The 17,960-nt window shown below is 31.3% G+C and overlaps 1 protein-coding gene and 2 pseudogenes across 1 annotated transcript; 2 read left to right on the top strand and 1 right to left on the bottom strand.

The window, feature by feature from the left end:
• The first annotated feature begins 2,975 nt into the window (after positions 1 to 2,975).
• LOC140881454 (caffeoyl-CoA O-methyltransferase-like) lies at positions 2,976 to 4,585 on the top strand (annotated as a pseudogene).
• An 838-nt stretch (positions 4,586 to 5,423) lies between these two features.
• LOC140880717 (E3 ubiquitin-protein ligase MBR1-like) lies at positions 5,424 to 8,519 on the bottom strand (annotated as a pseudogene).
• Positions 8,520 to 14,644: 6,125 nt separating this feature from the next.
• On the top strand, positions 14,645 to 16,477 carry LOC140881645 (caffeoyl-CoA O-methyltransferase). Its single transcript, XM_073287119.1, has 5 exons — positions 14,645 to 14,806; positions 14,930 to 15,009; positions 15,106 to 15,250; positions 15,358 to 15,489; positions 16,036 to 16,477. The coding sequence occupies exons 1-5, from the start codon at positions 14,705 to 14,707 to the stop codon at positions 16,327 to 16,329; spliced, it is 753 nt and encodes a 250-aa protein (XP_073143220.1). The 5' UTR covers positions 14,645 to 14,704; the 3' UTR covers positions 16,330 to 16,477.
• Positions 16,478 to 17,960: the final 1,483 nt, after the last annotated feature.

Raw genomic sequence — 17,960 nt, 5'->3', positions numbered from 1 at the left:
CTAGATATTATCCAACCTTTCAATTGGATTGGACTTAAACATAAGAAAATGTATAAACTAAGTCTTAAAGTGAAATTCTCCCGAAACCATAAAAAAGGGTCTTGAAGGATTTGGCTTCAAATTTGCATAAACAAATTTGTTTCCATTTAATTTATTGTATTTATTTATTGTTGTTGTTTTGATATGTGTATATAGTTAAATCATTTTTTGTGCTTTATAAAATACCAAATATTTGCATACTAAGTTAGTAACTTTTTCTTTTAAACTTGCATGATTTTAGAGTAGGTCTCTTGTGAGACATATCGACTCAATCCATATTTAATAATGAAAAGTAATACTAATTTTAGACTCTGATTAGCTTCAACAAGTAGTTATTAGTCTAGTAATTAAGGCTTTAGTAGACATTTAGTAATACAGTGATTATCTGTTTATAGGTTTGACTAGAGAGCCATTATCGCTAGGTTGCTTATTTTGAGCTACACACGTACTATCTTAGATATCCTGGTTGAATATGCATATTCTATGTTTACATGATTTATATGGCATGACTTATGTGTAATTATTATGTCACGATTATTATTAGAGCTGTCAAAATGGGCCGGCGGGGCGGCCCAATCCGCAACCCACCAAAACCCGCCTATTGTCGGGACAAGCCGCGTCAGCCCACCATTTAGGCAGGTTGGAAAATTATCAACCCAACCCGCCAATTTTTAGTTATATTTGACAGGTTGGGGCGGGTTGGCCCGCAACCCACCACTTGAAGGGACGGGGCGGGCCGGACCACTATTTAGGCGGGTTGGAAATTGACAATTTCCTACCCGCCTATATAGCGGGGCGGGCCGGACCACTATTTAGGCGGGTTGAAAATTGACAATTTTCTACCCGCCTATATAGCGGGCTGGGCTGGACCAACCCAACGGGCCCAATCCACTTTGACAGCTCTAATTATTATGCTGCATGCATTATCATGTTGAGCATATACCTTGATATTACTAGTAGAGGGGTTTCTCAGCCCCGAGGTTTGTGGATGAATTCCATGGATTTGAGTCAGGTTATTTCCAAGTATTTCTTATGATATGATAGTACCTCCTGATGCGACGACCCAGCGTGTTGCATACCATGACACCACTTGTTGAGCAAGAATTTCTACCGTGATAGGTTTCCGATACCCTTTCATTTTCATTTAACATTCATAACATGTGTATACTCATATTTTCGTACTGAGCGTTGTTAGCTCACGTCCTCGGTTTTTGTTCTGGACACCCCATTCTACGAAGAATGACTTAGGTTGGACGGACCGGGAGGTAGCGGTCGTTGAGCTACAATAGGGTGGATTGTACCGTACCATTTCCATTAGTAGGAGGGTGGAGCTTTGTCCATTCGAAGGTTCAACCACTACTTGTTAGGAAATAGATATTTTGAAAGTTGATATAAATTTTTTTCCCCAAACAAAATTTTTCATTTTGAAGCAAATATTGATAACTTGTTAATCATAAAAGTAGTATTTTTTTTTATTAAAAAAATTGTCTTTTTCAACATAGTTTTGAAATTTTCGTTTGTTTATATTAATCGTTTGAGTCCACGAATTTTTATCTTACTATACTATATTATTAAAGTAAAAACCTTGAGGCATAGTTTGGTACATATAATAGGATAAGTATATGATATATAATATAAGGATAAATTAAGGATAAATAAAATGGTAGGATAATATATTAAATGTTTGGTATGGTTTTAACAAGAGTGATTAAATTTATATACATTGTATTGATGAAATTAATCTTAACATAATAAATTCTATTTTTCATTGATATTCAAGATCTTGTACATACATAAATGTAATAATTAAATTTGGATTTTTGTAGTATTTTTTTGCTTGTATTAAATTTATCACACTAAACTAAAAAGATACATAGTTCACTTGTAGAAACATTTATCACAGGCTCATTGACTTGTCATGAGCTTTTTAAAAATGTACCAAGCATGAGATGAGAAAGGATAATTTATTAACCACCCACTTATCAAGTGTACCAAACTATGTCTTAATTAACTAAATTTCAATTGCTTGGTGAAGCTTGAAATAAAATTATGATTTTATACTAATTCGAAACCAAAATTATTAGATAAATTAGTCATTTTATGTGGTTTTCTGTTTCTTAGCCATTAGATTTTATCTTATTTACCAAGATGACATTCACTTTTTTTGTTTGTATTTTAAATTTTTAGATTAGATACTATCATTTTTAAACTTCCTCACGTTCCTTCGGCTTATCACCGGCAGTCTGTTCAGGGTTCCAAACTCAACGAAATCTAATTAATCATGTGACTACTAAAAATAACATGAAAATCATTTAACCATATACATGTACGCATTGTGTGCAAGAGACATTAGTATGAATTGTTTAATCGTTTGTATTTCAATATGTTTACTTTCTGAAATAATAATAATAATAATAATAATAATAATAATGTTATCACAAGGAATGATTACTTTGAAATAGAAATAAAAGATGTTGAGTTTTTGTACAAGATGTCAATTTATGACACGAAATTTGGTAAAACAGTAGTTAGGAATGGAACTGTTGAACAAAATTTCATGTGACCCACCTTTAAGTAGATATTATGATTGATTTCGGGCAAAAAAACTGAAAAAAAAAATAAAAGAAGAAGAAGAAGAAGAAGAAGAAGAAGAAGAAGAAGAAGAAGAAGAAGAAGAAGAAGAAGAAGAAGAAGAAGAAGAAGAAGAAGATCCTCTTTTTTTTTTCTTTTTTTTTGGGTTTTATAATTTCATGTGACCCACACTCAACAACTTCAAATAGGTCCCGCCAGAGACTCCACAATGATGTAGAAAAATATTCATTCACCAACCCCGACCGGTTCACCACCCAACAACTCCCGACGCGGCATACGAACCGGGTTTCGGCTTTCTATATATATCCACCATCATTTCGTCTCTCCCAACTCAGCACCATCAAACAAATTACCAAATAACAAGAAAAAAACAAATTAAGATCATCAAAAAAAGAATGGGAGGAGGAAATGGTGAATCCACAGAGAACCAAGTAGAAGGGAGACACCAAGAAGTTGGCCACAAAAGTCTCTTGCAAAGTGACGCTCTCTATCAGGTCAACCATTTTTATTTTTTTCTCCACCAAGAAACTATATATGATATATATTTTCATTATTTCATGAAAAAATCAACACAAAAAGGATATTAATTAAAAAATATATATTGTTATATGTTACAGTACATTCTGGAAACCAGCGTTTACCCCAGAGAACCAGAAGCCATGAAAGAGCTCCGAGAAGTCACCGCCAAACACCCATGGTATGTACGTTACGTACGTGCATTTATTCATTACATATAATATATTATTCAATTAATTTACGTACTAATATATATATATATATATATTTTATATAGGAATATCATGACAACATCGGCAGATGAAGGGCAGTTCTTGAACATGCTTTTGAAGCTGATAAATGCTAAAAATACAATGGAGATCGGCGTTTACACCGGCTACTCTCTTCTTGCCACTGCTCTCGCTCTTCCTCATGATGGAAAGGTTACGTTCATTAATTTTTTCATTCATTATTACAATTAATTAATTAGCTTCGTACGACAATATTAATATATATATATATATATATATTGTACTGCAGATATTGGCTATGGACATTAATAGGGAGAATTACGAGTTGGGTCTGCCTATAATCCAAAAGGCTGGCGTTGCCCACAATATTGCCACAAAGCAATTGGATCTTTTTTTTAAATAAAAAAAAATAACAATAAATTTATGTGATGTGAATCCACTCACTCACATAACATGCTCACCGCTACTCTACAATCTTGTTTTTATTTAAAAAAAAATTAAGGGTAGTTGTTTAGGCAGGTGTCTCACGAGAATGACACCATACATAATGGGAGTCATTATGTTTTTACTCAACTTTAGAGAAGAAATATTTATATATATATATATATATATATAGAGTTTTGATATTATGAGCACCTATCATGTGTACTTATGTGTGCACCTGCTGATGTGGCATTCATCTATTGAATGTAGAGGATGTCATAAGTGGTGCACACAAAATGCACATCATTGATGCACATAATATCAAAAATATATATATATATATATATATATATTTGAATATAGGGAAAGCATCATGGGGCATTTGACTTTATATTCGTGGACGCTGACAAGGACAACTATATCAACTACCACAAGAGGCTCATCGACTTGGTGAAGATTGGTGGCGTGATCGGGTACGACAACACCCTGTGGAACGGGTCCGTGGTTGCCCCACCCGATGCACCGATGAGGAAGTACGTTAGGTATTATCGAGACTTCGTGTTGGAGCTCAACAAGGCGCTTGCGGCTGATCCGAGGATCGAGATTTGTCAGCTTCCCGTGGGTGATGGGATCACCCTGTGCCGCCGTATCAACTGATCATACACCTCTCACACTACAACAATATTCCTTATTAATATTTTAATCATATCAAAACTTTTGTATCTCCCACGATTATGATTCTATTCACAAATATGTAACTTCATCTTGCTAAAAAAAAATAAGAAATTTTAAGGGTTTTTTTCTTTATTAATCAATCCAATTTTAAAAATAATCCTTTGATATTTGGTTGATATAAAGAGGATGTGATCACTAATTACAGTCAAATTATATACAATTCAATTTATATATATATATATATATATATATATATATATTACTTCTGTGAGAAGGGTCGATCAATCCATATAGCTATACAATGAATATTGAAAATCGATCTAACAAAATAACTTAATTATGGGATTAATTTTTTGTGATTTCTTTAATGTCCTAGAGGCTATAGATGCATCCGATGTTATAGATCCACCAACTACTCGATAATTTCTTGGAATATTCGTGCTCTTACCAAAGAGAAGACAACAAATCTTCAAGTATAATTCAAGGCTAATAATGCATTATCTTGCTAGTAAATACCAAATACACTAGTGAGTAGTGAAGGTATTATCTTCGAACCCACCTATTAATATGTTTAATAATTAATAATAAGAAGATAAGATATGTCATTTTTCGTCAATTTTTCAATCTCTTTCTTTAGTCAATGTTTCACCGAGTTGGACCCAATTATCAAACACTTTATTAGTGATGCAATAGATAATCCATTTTTATTAATAAACTTTATTCACTTTAGTGTACATAAATTAAAATCGATAACAAATATATTTGATTGGTTTGCATGTGTTGGACGAAGTTATTTCAGGTCAGTTGCTTTAACTTAAATTAAAACATATAACTCCAAACTGTGTCTTAATATATAGAAGATATGGTCGATAAATCATACGTTAAAGCAAAGCATATACCTTTATTAAATTGTCTTTAATTAAAGAGTGCAAGAACGATCCTTCATGCTGGTCGAAAAACGTAGTAATCACTTAATTACATACTCCTCAATTTATTACACATTAGATTTTCAGAGCGCAAAAATGATTAAAGAAACACAAGGATTTTCTGTTTGAAAATTTTAAGTATTCATCACATCAGTTACAACTTCAATAATCTATGCCTTCCCTCAACAGCAGCTAAAGCATGCCAACCGCTAGCATCATCACTTGACGTTGATCTGACTGATGCTGTCCAAGACTAGTACTCGGTGGCTCATCTCCTGAAAATGAGGCAGAAGGGAAAGGCACAAAAGGACTTCTCCGAAATCCGGAATCAGATTCAATTTGTGGAGTGGGGTTCCAAGGAAAAAATTCCGAGAATCTCTGATGGGCTTGAGATCTTTGCATCTGATGAGGCAACAAGACTACGGGAGATGCACGCGCACCAGAACCTGGGCCAATCCGATAAGTAAATGAATGATTTCTAGAAGATGTAGAAGTTCCAGGGGCAAAACTCCAGTCAATTTGGTCTTGTGGAACATTTCTTGTCTCAGGAACAGAAACAAGCATGTGAAAATCAGGATTATTTCTGAGAGAGCTTCTGGCACTAACTTCATCATGCACCACAGAACCCCTTTCTCCAGGGGGAACATATGACCTTGAGGAGCTGCCACCTCGTGTGCTGAAAGATCTATTCCAAGGGTAAGGATGTGTACCTAAATCCTCAGATACAGGTATTATATGAGATTGATTAAGGGTGTTGCCTGGATTTATTGGCACTACAACTGGTGATCTCGACTCTAAAGATTCACTACTTGAGAAAGGTCTTGGAAGCGGCTGGGCAGCATAAGCAGTCGGACGCCTCAGAGGAATGCCTCTAGCCGCATCAAATCGAACCAAATCATGGTGTCTGGCATTCGATCTTCCAACAGGATTTCTGCCCGAGCTTTCTGGAATTCCTGGAACATTTGACGAATAAGTAGCAGGGGTTGCCCTACTCATTCCAACCCCTCTTGAATTTAGTTGCTCTGAGCGATTAGTTAGAGACAAATTCAAAGGTTCAGATGATATGCTTAAACTTCCTGGACCAGAGTAACAACCATGGATAGGATTCTGCTTCAAGTTCTCCACTGGCTGATTCGAGCTCGAACTCCCACCATGACAAAATTGTCCTGAATTGCCTTCAACAGTCTTTCGCTTGCAGGATGAACCCCAAGGACCTGCAGATGAAGCTGATGCATTATTTATCTCGAAAAACGTACTAGAACTTCCAGAAGCAGCTGCTGCGCTGGAAGAACCATAAAAATTCAAAGTTTTCACTGCCTCTGATTGGCCAGACTTATACAGATGATGAGGTAAGCTAGCCCCTAGACTTCCATGGCCATCACTTTCCCTCATAGGTCCATGACTTGAAGGTGCATCCAGTGAACCAAGATTGGAGCTGTAATTTTGCATTCTTGGAGATATTCCAGTCACCTGATTGCCGGCATAACTAGCATTACTGAAACCAGATGGTTCAAAAGATAAATTGTATGTCCTTGCATCAGACTCGGAACAAGGACCAAAAGAGGATGACCATCCAAGCCTCATTTTTGAATGATCGTAAGTACGATCCTGTGGATTATTTGCACTTGAGCTGGATTCACCTTGGTCCCAACCACTAAAACTCTGAGCACGACTGCTAACAGCATTTGTGGAACTAATATTACTGCCACCAGAGGCAACCATGTAATTGGACAATCGAGTTTCAACTGGAGTCAGCAGGTTATCCCAAGAAGAGGAGTGATCCACAGAGCCGTCATTGGGAATAGATCCCTGATTCAAGTCAATTGTTTCAGGAAAAGAATCAAGGGAACTTCTTTCCCCTTGCATATCTCTTATTATATCTCAGACTTCTACGGAGCTGTAAACTGGTATAGAATATTGCCGGAAAGTTTGCACAGATCTTCAGATGAATAAGAAAGATAATGAAGGCACTCTGGTGCAAGATACAAAGTAAAGGGAATGTGATTAATAAAATTTTAAAAAAAAATACAAGATCAAATACTATGTGCCTCTATCATATTGAAAACAGAAAAATAGCAGGGATCTGATAATCTGCAAATTTAGTCATTCTCAGTTCTCGACATACATGACACAACATTAAAACCATTGACATAAAGAACAAGTCTTGCATAAAAAGGCAACCTGAAAGTTAATTTTACTTCAGAATCAGAAATTGTCGAAAAGAATGCAACTTCATCGGTTATTTGTCAACTTGAAGCAAGCCAGACAATGTGGTATTATACTCCATTAACTAAGACAAATGATTTTGATAAACAATACTTAAAAAATGTGACGCCACTATATTTAAGAGCTGGCAAAGATACTAAGTGGCTATTCAATTTTTTTCTCACATACACAATTAGTTTGAAATTGACCACGCGAAGAAACAACCAAAATTAAATCAATAGGAAGCTTTAAAATTGTCAAATAAACAATCGGAAGCTGAAGCGTGAATATTGAAGAGCTACAGTCAAAACAATACCAAAAAAATTAAGATAAAACCACAAACTCTTTGATTTTATTGAATGACAGAGGGCGATCATCAGCTGATTCAAAAGTTCGTGAACATATCTCCATCGGAAAAGAACAAGAAAGAAAAAATGACGCCCGGTAGAATAAACAGCAAAACACGGACAGCGAAAAAGATTGCAACTTTGTGAGCATCGACCCAAGTTAGAAACTCTGACCAATCATTTTACACAAAAACTGAATGACCCACTAGTAGAAACTTTGAATCCATCAAAGATCAAAGACTAAATTTCAACAATAAACATAGCCCATCCAACAATCAAGAACTAAACTTCCAAATTCACAAGCTACTGGGCAACAAACTAAATCGTACAACTGCAGACCCTACATCACAGATCCCTTTTCAAAAGATTTTCGATCTCAACAAAACAATCCAACAAATTCAATTCAAGAACCAAAGCAATTTCTACAGATGACGGTTTCACAGTGGGCGCCATGTGATACAGCCACGACAAGACAAAGAAGCTAAAGGGGGTCGCCATGTGTGTGTTCGTGTATGAGAGAGAGGCGCTTGAGAATAAGCGGCGGAGCTAATGCTCAGCCTTTCTTGTATTATTTTATTTCAAAGTGGTTGTTTTAGTGGTAATCTACTATTACATAAAGGATTAAGGACAATTGACTTTTTTAATTCTCGTATTTTTTTTTATGTTTTAGAAATCTTTTATTTTAAAAAATATAAGTTTCCTAAATTTCGATCCTTACAACATATTCATATATAATAAAGATATTAAATATGTGAAGAAAATATATATATATATATACATATATATATATATATATATTTGATAGTGGGAACTAAATAATCGTCTAGTGTCAATTATTCGAATAAGATTTCTTTAGTTAGCTAGCTCTTGGTGGAAACAATATAACTATGAAGTTTTGTAATTGCAATTTGAAACAATAGAAAATAGAATCCAATCATGATAATAGTTACGAGAATCTTCTTCGAATAATTAATATTAGACGATTATTTAATTTTTGCTATCAAAATATTTGATATAATTTTGAAAATATGATATATAATATGGATAAGTAGTCCATAAATCAACATGATGTATATTTTTTTTACTATTGATGTTGATTTACCTCGTAACTCTTCATAAGCCCTTATTATAAGACATAACATATTTCATATCTCCCAAATTGTAATCTAAGAAAAAGAATCGTGTATCTTTTTTTTACAAGATGGTGTGTCTATTATTATGGTATCTATCTATTTGAAAACTTTAAGGTGTGTGTTAATAAGCCATAACTATTATTAGATCAATCGAAATTCAATGTTTGAGCAACAAATATTTATTCGAGGAATGGTAATTGAAAATATTATGAGAACCACCAAAATACAATGTTTTTTTTTTTAAACCAAAGCACAATGTTTGAGCTGCAATATATTTGAGAAAATTTTGAGTGACGTTATTATTATTAACTATATATAATATTTTATAAACATTAATCAATCTATCCTATAATCAGTATCAAAATACGAGTTTTTTTTATTAAGAAAATCCATAAATCACACACACACACATATGTATGTATGTATATTTATATATATAAATTCTTGATTCGACTTGTAAGTTTTTCTTTATCAGTGATTTGAATATGGGTTTTTTTTTTGGAACTGATAATTTTTATATGAGAAATATCTAGAGATTGTGTTATTATCAAAAACTTTTTAAAAATGGCTTTTTATAATATTTTTTTCTGTATCGTAGTTGATACGACCATTTTAATATTATAAAGTATATATAGATAAACAAAGAAATACTTTTATTAATATGTGATAGTTATAAATGATCGAAATCCATAAAAAAAATATTTGTTTATGATAAACGCGGATTTTAAAGGAAAGGGGAAAATAAATATTTATAAATTTAGTTTAATCAGCTGCGGTTGAGCAAGAAATTTTTTAAAAATTTGATAGTTATACTTTACTATTTGATTGCATATTAAAAATTTTAAATATTGTAAATTATTTACCTTTCATTTGAATTCATACTCCACGGTTTTAATTTTGGAAAATTAAAGCAAACTTACAAAAAATAAAAAACCCGAATGCAACCGATGATTTGAGAGCATAATGTTCAAATGTCTACAACCTCATGTACTCGGTTCGCCTATGGACTTATTAGATTTGTTTGAGAATTTATTTAACACAAATTAATATGTGATCATCTCATGAATGAAATTTAAGATGAATTAAAAAAATATTATTTTTTTATTTAAAATATTTTATTTTTCATTATAAATATAGATTATTATTTTTTTATTTAAAATATTTTATTTTTCATTATAAATATAGATTAAGTTGATCCAAAAGATTATTTTTGATTTGGTAACAAAAATCAAATCTAAAAATCCGTTTTATGGAGTTTGATATGTTTAGAAATAAATAGGGTTGGTTGAACTCTAAATCGTTGGATGTGCACTCTGCATTGTTAGGTATTAATCAAGTTAAGCATTTAATTTTTTGGACAACTTATTCATTTACAGGGGTGTATTCAATCAAGAAGAAATAATAACTTTTAATGACTTTTGTAGAGTTTAAAAATCTAGATGTATTTAATTTTGACTTTTATATACTTACAAAAGTTTAAGGGTATTCAACATGGAATTTTATAGAGTTTTTAAAAGTCATGTGGTATTCAAACATGATTTTTTAAAAGTCTACAAAAGTCTATAGGTATCCAAAATGTCATTAAATCTCCATTGACTTCTATTAAATTCTTTAGTACAAATATTGAAACCTTAGGTACAACTATGAGATTTGTAAAGATTTTTAATTATAAAAAACCTATAAATCATTATTTTTCTCCAAACATAAAAAAACAGATATATCTCTTATTATTAAAATTATATAAAAACATAAAAATAAAATCATGAAAACATATAAAATAATAAACTTACGTTAATTGCTATTATTTTATCTAATCTAAAATATATACATCAATTACTATTATTAATAGTAAACTTACGTTAATTGCTATTACGTTAACAAAAATCTTTTATATTTATGTTAGCAATTATATTATGTACAATATTATATTAATCTTTTCTATTTTATCTAAACTTATGTACAGTATTAAATTAATTACGTAAGTAATCGGAAAAGTTCAGTAATTTATTTTACATTTTACATTTTTTATAATTTATTTTAAAATATATTATTTATCGCTTTTTTAGTCGATTAAATTCTAATAATTTGTAATAAAAAGACATTACTTCACCGGAGTTTAATTGTGTTGTTATGTATTAACAATGTTAATATAATTTGTATTGTTTTTAAATATATATTTTTTTCTTTCAGGCAATGTGTTAAGAATTTTCTTAAAATTTATGGATATGTTTGTTTAATGGATTCATAGCAAATAATTTTCTAAACATGTCTCGATTATTATAATTTAAAATAAACATATTACGATAGATTTATTATTTTCGTCAATAAATTATATAATTTTAAAAAGTTTGTACTTGTTTGTACATACTTAACTATCTCTATTTTCATTACCATTCAAATATAAATTAAAATCTATAGAAATTTCATTAAAAAAATGTCTATGAAAGTCTGTCAAAAATCTGCAGGAATCCATAGAATTCTTTTTACAATTATGTGACATTTTATCAAAGTCAATAAAAATCTAGCAACTCCACAAAAGTCTATCATTTTTTAAAGTCATTAAAAATCATTAAAATCTAAATTTAATACACCCCTGTTAGTTAGGTGGGTAAATATATAACAAAGTAATTAGATAAAGTGGACCGAAAAAAAAAATTATAAAAAAGCTAACGATCGATGGATTCTGCCATTTAATTTATTATATATATATATAGCTGCGCTGTAGTAATTTATCTTTTTTTAAAAAAAGATAAGACTTTTGATCAATATATATTACACAATATGTTTTTAACAAAAATATATAATATTTTTTTATTACAATTAACAAATATTAAATAATATTTCTTAATAATATAAATAAAAAATCATGATACTTTTAAGTGAAAAATAATAATAGGAATATTTAAAAAACTTTTATGAATAGGATAAAAAATCTATACGGCAAAATTGACTTATGAATCACAAGATTTTTTATATTTTTTATGTTGTTTATCGCATTGTCGCTTAAAAATATCAATTTCAACCCACGTCACAGCTTTTTGAACAAAAATGCGTCATATATATATTAAGACTGAATATTATTAGAATATTAATAAAAACAAACCAATTCAATCATTCACTACTAAAAAAGTAATTAGCATTCGTCGTGGATAAAGACAAAGACTCGAATACTTCGCCTAATTTTAATTGTTATTATTTTTTTTATGTATCTTTTTTCTTACGAGTATTGGGATAGGCTAAAATCACGAGGCCCAAAATTTGAGTTTGGGCTTAGCATTGTTCGAAGAACACAAGTGGGTTATTTTGTTGGTAAGCCCTTTTGGATTTGGGCAGTCCGGTCCATAAACTGTAGATTGACATATCTAGATAGATTCAAGATTCAATGCTTAAAACAATTATTATGGGTCTTTATCGAAGGTCAATTTGAACAAGTCTAGTCCAAGAAGACGAGTAGGGAATGGACCCATGAGGGCTATTTTTATTTTATTTTATGTTTTTTTTTAAGGGAATGGATTATGGATCCATGAGGGCTATTTTTCTTTTCTTTTCTTTTTTTTTTTAAAATATTTTGAAAAACATAAGTTTCATTCTTGTATAATACATTAAATCAGAATCATTTTTCTTGCCTAATCGATGGAAATTATACTCCTCTGTCAATATTGTGATGATTTATATGCACTAATTTTGTGGGGGAAAAAAGGTGGAGGAATGAGATGAAGTGGTTGAAAATTGAACGACTCTTTCCCCATTAGGGCCCAATAAAGTTGGTGATGAAAATAACCTTTTTCTAATGTTCACCAAACCTTACCCACAAAACTAATAAACAACTGCATGCATCTTGGTTCACTGATCTGAGTTTGGACTATGCATGAGTTGCGGAGACGATTGTCATATTACAGTTTCGTACCTAAAATTTCGTTCTAAACTTTAAAAATCTAGTATCAGATGAGTTATAAGTCACGGACTCACGATAATAACGACCGTCATACATAAACACACAAAATCACATGCACTGATTGAAAACATTCAAGAATTAAGATTGAAAACATAAAACACCAAGTAATGGGTGGGTGGTATTTTGTGGGCCTTTTGGGTGGAGTTTTGTCCATTCGAAGGTTCAACCACTCCTTGTTAGAAATAGATATTTTGAAAGTTGTTAAAAAAAAAATTCCCAAACAAAATTTTTCATTTTGAAGCAAATATTGATAACTTGTTAATCATAAAAGTAGTATTTTGTATATTAAAAAAATTTCTTTCTCAACATAGTTTTGAAATTTAATTCGTTTGTTTATATTAATCGTTTCAGTCCACGAGTTTTTTATATTACTATATTATTAAAGTAGAGAACCTTTAAATAACTAAATGTCAATTGATTGATGAAACTTAGATGAAATTAATGATTACATCCTAATTTAATTCGATTTAAAACCAAAATTATTAGGAAAATTAGTCATTTTATATGGTTTTATCGTTTCTTAGTCATTAGATTTTATCTTATATTTTATCAAAATGACATTCGCTTTCTTTGTTTGTATTTTTAAATTTTTAGATTAGATACTATCACTTTAAACTTTTGAATATATAATTAATCATGTGACTTTTAACAATAACATGAAATCAATTAAATGTACATACATGCATGCATCGCGCGTGCAAGAGACGCTTTGTTTAACCGTTTGTATTTTAATATGTTTATTTTTGAAATAATAATAATAATAATAATGATGATGATGATGATGATGATGTTATCACAAGGAATGATTACTTGGAAATAGAAATAAAAGATGTTGAGTTCTTGTAGAAGATGTCAATTTATGACACGAAATTTGGTAAAACAGTAGTTAGGAATGGAACTGTTGAACAAAATTTGGTGCTTGACATGTTGTTTCGATTGGTGTCCAAACTCCAACGAAACACCCAAATCTAGGGCTACTTGGACTTCCCCCATTTGCCAATCCCACCAACCAATTAATCAAATTTATCCGCACCCTTAAAACAGTATATAATTTAAACAACAATGCAATTTCTTTCACACATTAATTCAAAAAAAAATTACATTTTATATTAAAAATATTATTTGTCACTACAAATATAAATTAAATCGACGCATCTTACTGATATAGATACATGAGATCGTATAACTTAAAAACTTTCAATTTGAATATTATATTTGTTTGTGTAGATAACAACAAACAATATCCAGTTATTCAAAATATCCCATTCAAGAACAAAAATCAGTTGCTATAATTAAAAGTTCCAAAATAACATCACATGTTCCAAATAGTTTGAGACTAAAAAACAGTTGACATTATGATTGATTTCGGGCAAAAAAACTGAATAATAATAATAATAATAATAATAATAATAAGAAGAAAAAGAAGAAGTGTGTGTGTGACCCACTCAACAACTTCAAATAGGTCCCGCCAGAGACTCCACAATAACTTAGAAAAATATTCACCAACCCCGCCGGTTCACCACCCAACAACTCCCGACGCGATATTCGAACCGGGTTTCGGCTTTCTATATATATCCACCACCATTTCGTCTCTCCCAAATCAGCAGCATCAAACAAACCAAATAACAAGAAAAAAACAAAGATCATCAAAAGGAAAACAAAAATGGGAGGAGGAAATGGTGAATCCACAGAGAACCAAGTAGCTGCAGGGAGACACCAAGAAGTTGGCCACAAAAGTCTCTTGCAAAGTGACGCTCTCTATCAGGTCAACCATTTTTATTTTTTTCTCCACCAAGAAACTATATATGATATATATTTTCATTATTTCATGAAAAAATCAACACAAAAAGGATATTAATTAAAAAATATATATTGTTATATGTTACAGTACATTCTGGAAACCAGCGTTTACCCCAGAGAACCAGAAGCCATGAAAGAGCTCCGAGAAGTCACCGCCAAACACCCATGGTATGTACGTTACGTACGTGCATTTATTCATTACATATAATATATTATTCAATTAATTTACGTACTAATATATATATATATATATATTTTATATAGGAATATCATGACAACATCGGCAGATGAAGGGCAGTTCTTGAACATGCTTTTGAAGCTGATAAATGCTAAAAATACAATGGAGATCGGCGTTTACACCGGCTACTCTCTTCTTGCCACTGCTCTCGCTCTTCCTCATGATGGAAAGGTTAATTAATTCATATTTTCATTATTACAATTACGACAATATTAATTATATATATAAAAACATATTACATATATATATTAATATAATTATTGTTGTACTGCGCGCAGATATTGGCCATGGACATTAATAGAGAGAATTACGAGTTGGGTCTGCCCATAATCCAAAAGGCTGGCGTTGCCCACAAAATTGACTTCAAAGAGGGTCCTGCATTGCCTCTTCTTGATCAAATGATTCAAGATGTAAGCCCCGCCCCCACTATATATCCAATTTTCTATTACTTTCTTCTTCATTTTCATTTTATAAAATTATATAAAAAAAAAGAAGAAGAAGAAGACGATGAAATTGACTTTTTTTTTTTTTAATTAAAGGGCATGCACATATATATGAATAATGAAAAGTGTGAAATAGGTAGCAACTTGGCGTGCAGATCCATTTTGCGAACCCACTAGCTACTCCAACCTTTTGAAAGCCGACTTCACAAGCCATTTTGGGTCCCATTGGCCACAACATATATTGCCACAAAGCAATTGGATCCTTTTTTTTTTTTTTTTAATAATAAAAAAATAACAATAAATTTATGTGATGTGAATCCACTCACTCACTCACATAACATGTTCACCACTACTCTACAATCTTGTTTTTATTTTTAAAAAAAATTAGGGGTAGTTGTTTAGGCAGGTGTCTCACGAGAATGACACCATACATAATGGGAGTCATTATTTTTTTACTCAATTTTAGAAAAGAAATATTTATATATATATATATATATTTTTTTTGGAAAATAGGGAAAGCATCATGGGGCGTTTGATTTTATATTCGTGGATGCGGACAAGGACAACTATATCAACTACCACAAGAGGCTCATTGACTTGGTGAAGATTGGTGGCGTGATCGGGTACGACAACACCCTGTGGAATGGGTCCGTGGTTGCCCCACCCGATGCACCGATGAGGAAGTACGTTAGGTATTATCGAGACTTCGTGTTGGAGCTCAATAAGGCGCTTGCGGCTGATCCGAGGATCGAGATTTGTCAGCTACCCGTGGGTGATGGGATCACCCTGTGCCGCCGTATCAGCTGATCATACACCCTTCACACTACAACAATTCCTTATTAATATTAATCATATCAAAACATTTGTATCTCCCACGATTATATATGATTTTGTTCACAATTATGTAACTTTTGTCTTGCTAAAAAAATAAGAAATTTTAAGGGTTTTTTCTTTATTAATCTATCCAATTTTTTAAATAATCCTTTGATATTTGGTGATCCCTAATTACACTAAATTAAATACATTCAATTTTGTATGCATATTTTTGTAGGATATTTTTCTTGTAAGACGGATCGATCAATCTATATAAGCTATATACGACGGAGATTGAAAATTGGTCTAACAAACTGACTTAATTATGGATTAATTTTTTGTGATTTCTGTAATGTCCTAAGAGGCTATAGATGCATCCGATGTTATAGAATATAGATCCACCAACTACTCGAGATAATTTCTAGGAATATTCGTGCATATTACCAAAGAGAAGACAACAAATCTTCAAGTATAATTCAAGGCTAATAAGGCATTATCTTGCTAGTAAACACCAAATACACTAGTGAAGGTATTATCTTCGAACCCACCTATTTAAATGTTTAATAATTAATAATAATTAAGAAGATAAGATATGTCATTTTTCGTCAAATTTTCAATCTCTTTCTTTAGTCAATTTCTCACCGAGTTGGACCCAATTATCAAACACTTTAATAGTGATGCAATAAATAATCCATTTTTATTTATAAACTTTATACACTTTAGTGTACATAAATTTAAATCTATAGCAAATATATTTGATTGGTTTGCATGCATGTGTTGGATGAAGTTATTTCAGGTCTGTTGCTTTAACTTAAATTAAAACTTATAACTCCAAACTTTGTCTTAATATATAAAAGATGGTCGGTAAATCATTCATTAAAGCAAAGCATATACCTTTGTTAAATTGCATTAAACATATCGCCGCATCAATTTACTTCTAACTAAGAGGCTTGTCTTTAATTGAGAGTCCAAGAACGATCCTTCATGCTGGTCGAAAAAGGTACTAATCACTTAATTACATACTCAATTTATTACACACATTAGATAAATAAAAAATAAAATTAGTTAATTGGAACCAATTGCATTTGTCACTCATATAAAATTAGAGCTTTTTTTTTATTTAATTTGTATGTTTTAAAAGTCAGACGCATTTACCCCATTTGCAAGGCGACGTTTTACGAATGATTTTCATAGCACAATGTTTTTAAACGATGATAATTTGCGTATGTGCTTGTTTGGATTTTCACAAGGGCTTCAATCTACGCACTACTTGGTTGATTATGTGTTTTTGTTAGATTTTCAGAAAAGAATAGCTGCTAAAATTAAAAAAATTCAAAAAATCGGTTATATCGATTCTCCGATTCGACATGTTCTTACCATAAAAACGGTTGTAATTCGAACCGGCCAACCGATTCAGTTTTGAAAACAAGGATATTATTAAAATAAATAAAACTCCTCAAAAGCATAAATTAGCATCAAACTGACACGAAGGATCTAAAACTTGATACGTTGAATCTAATGCAATTATTTGCTTAGTTTTTAAAAAGAAAAAAAAAATCATTATTTGCTTAGTTTTAAAAAAGAAAAAAAAATCATAATATGGAATTGGAAATTATTTGAAACAC

Source organism: Henckelia pumila, chromosome 2, assembly GCF_033568475.1.
Source record: "Henckelia pumila isolate YLH828 chromosome 2, ASM3356847v2, whole genome shotgun sequence".
NCBI classification, from domain to species: domain Eukaryota; kingdom Viridiplantae; phylum Streptophyta; class Magnoliopsida; order Lamiales; family Gesneriaceae; genus Henckelia; species Henckelia pumila.
The sequence above is the reverse complement of the archived record's forward strand: the minus strand, read 5'-3'. Positions and strand labels throughout refer to the sequence as shown.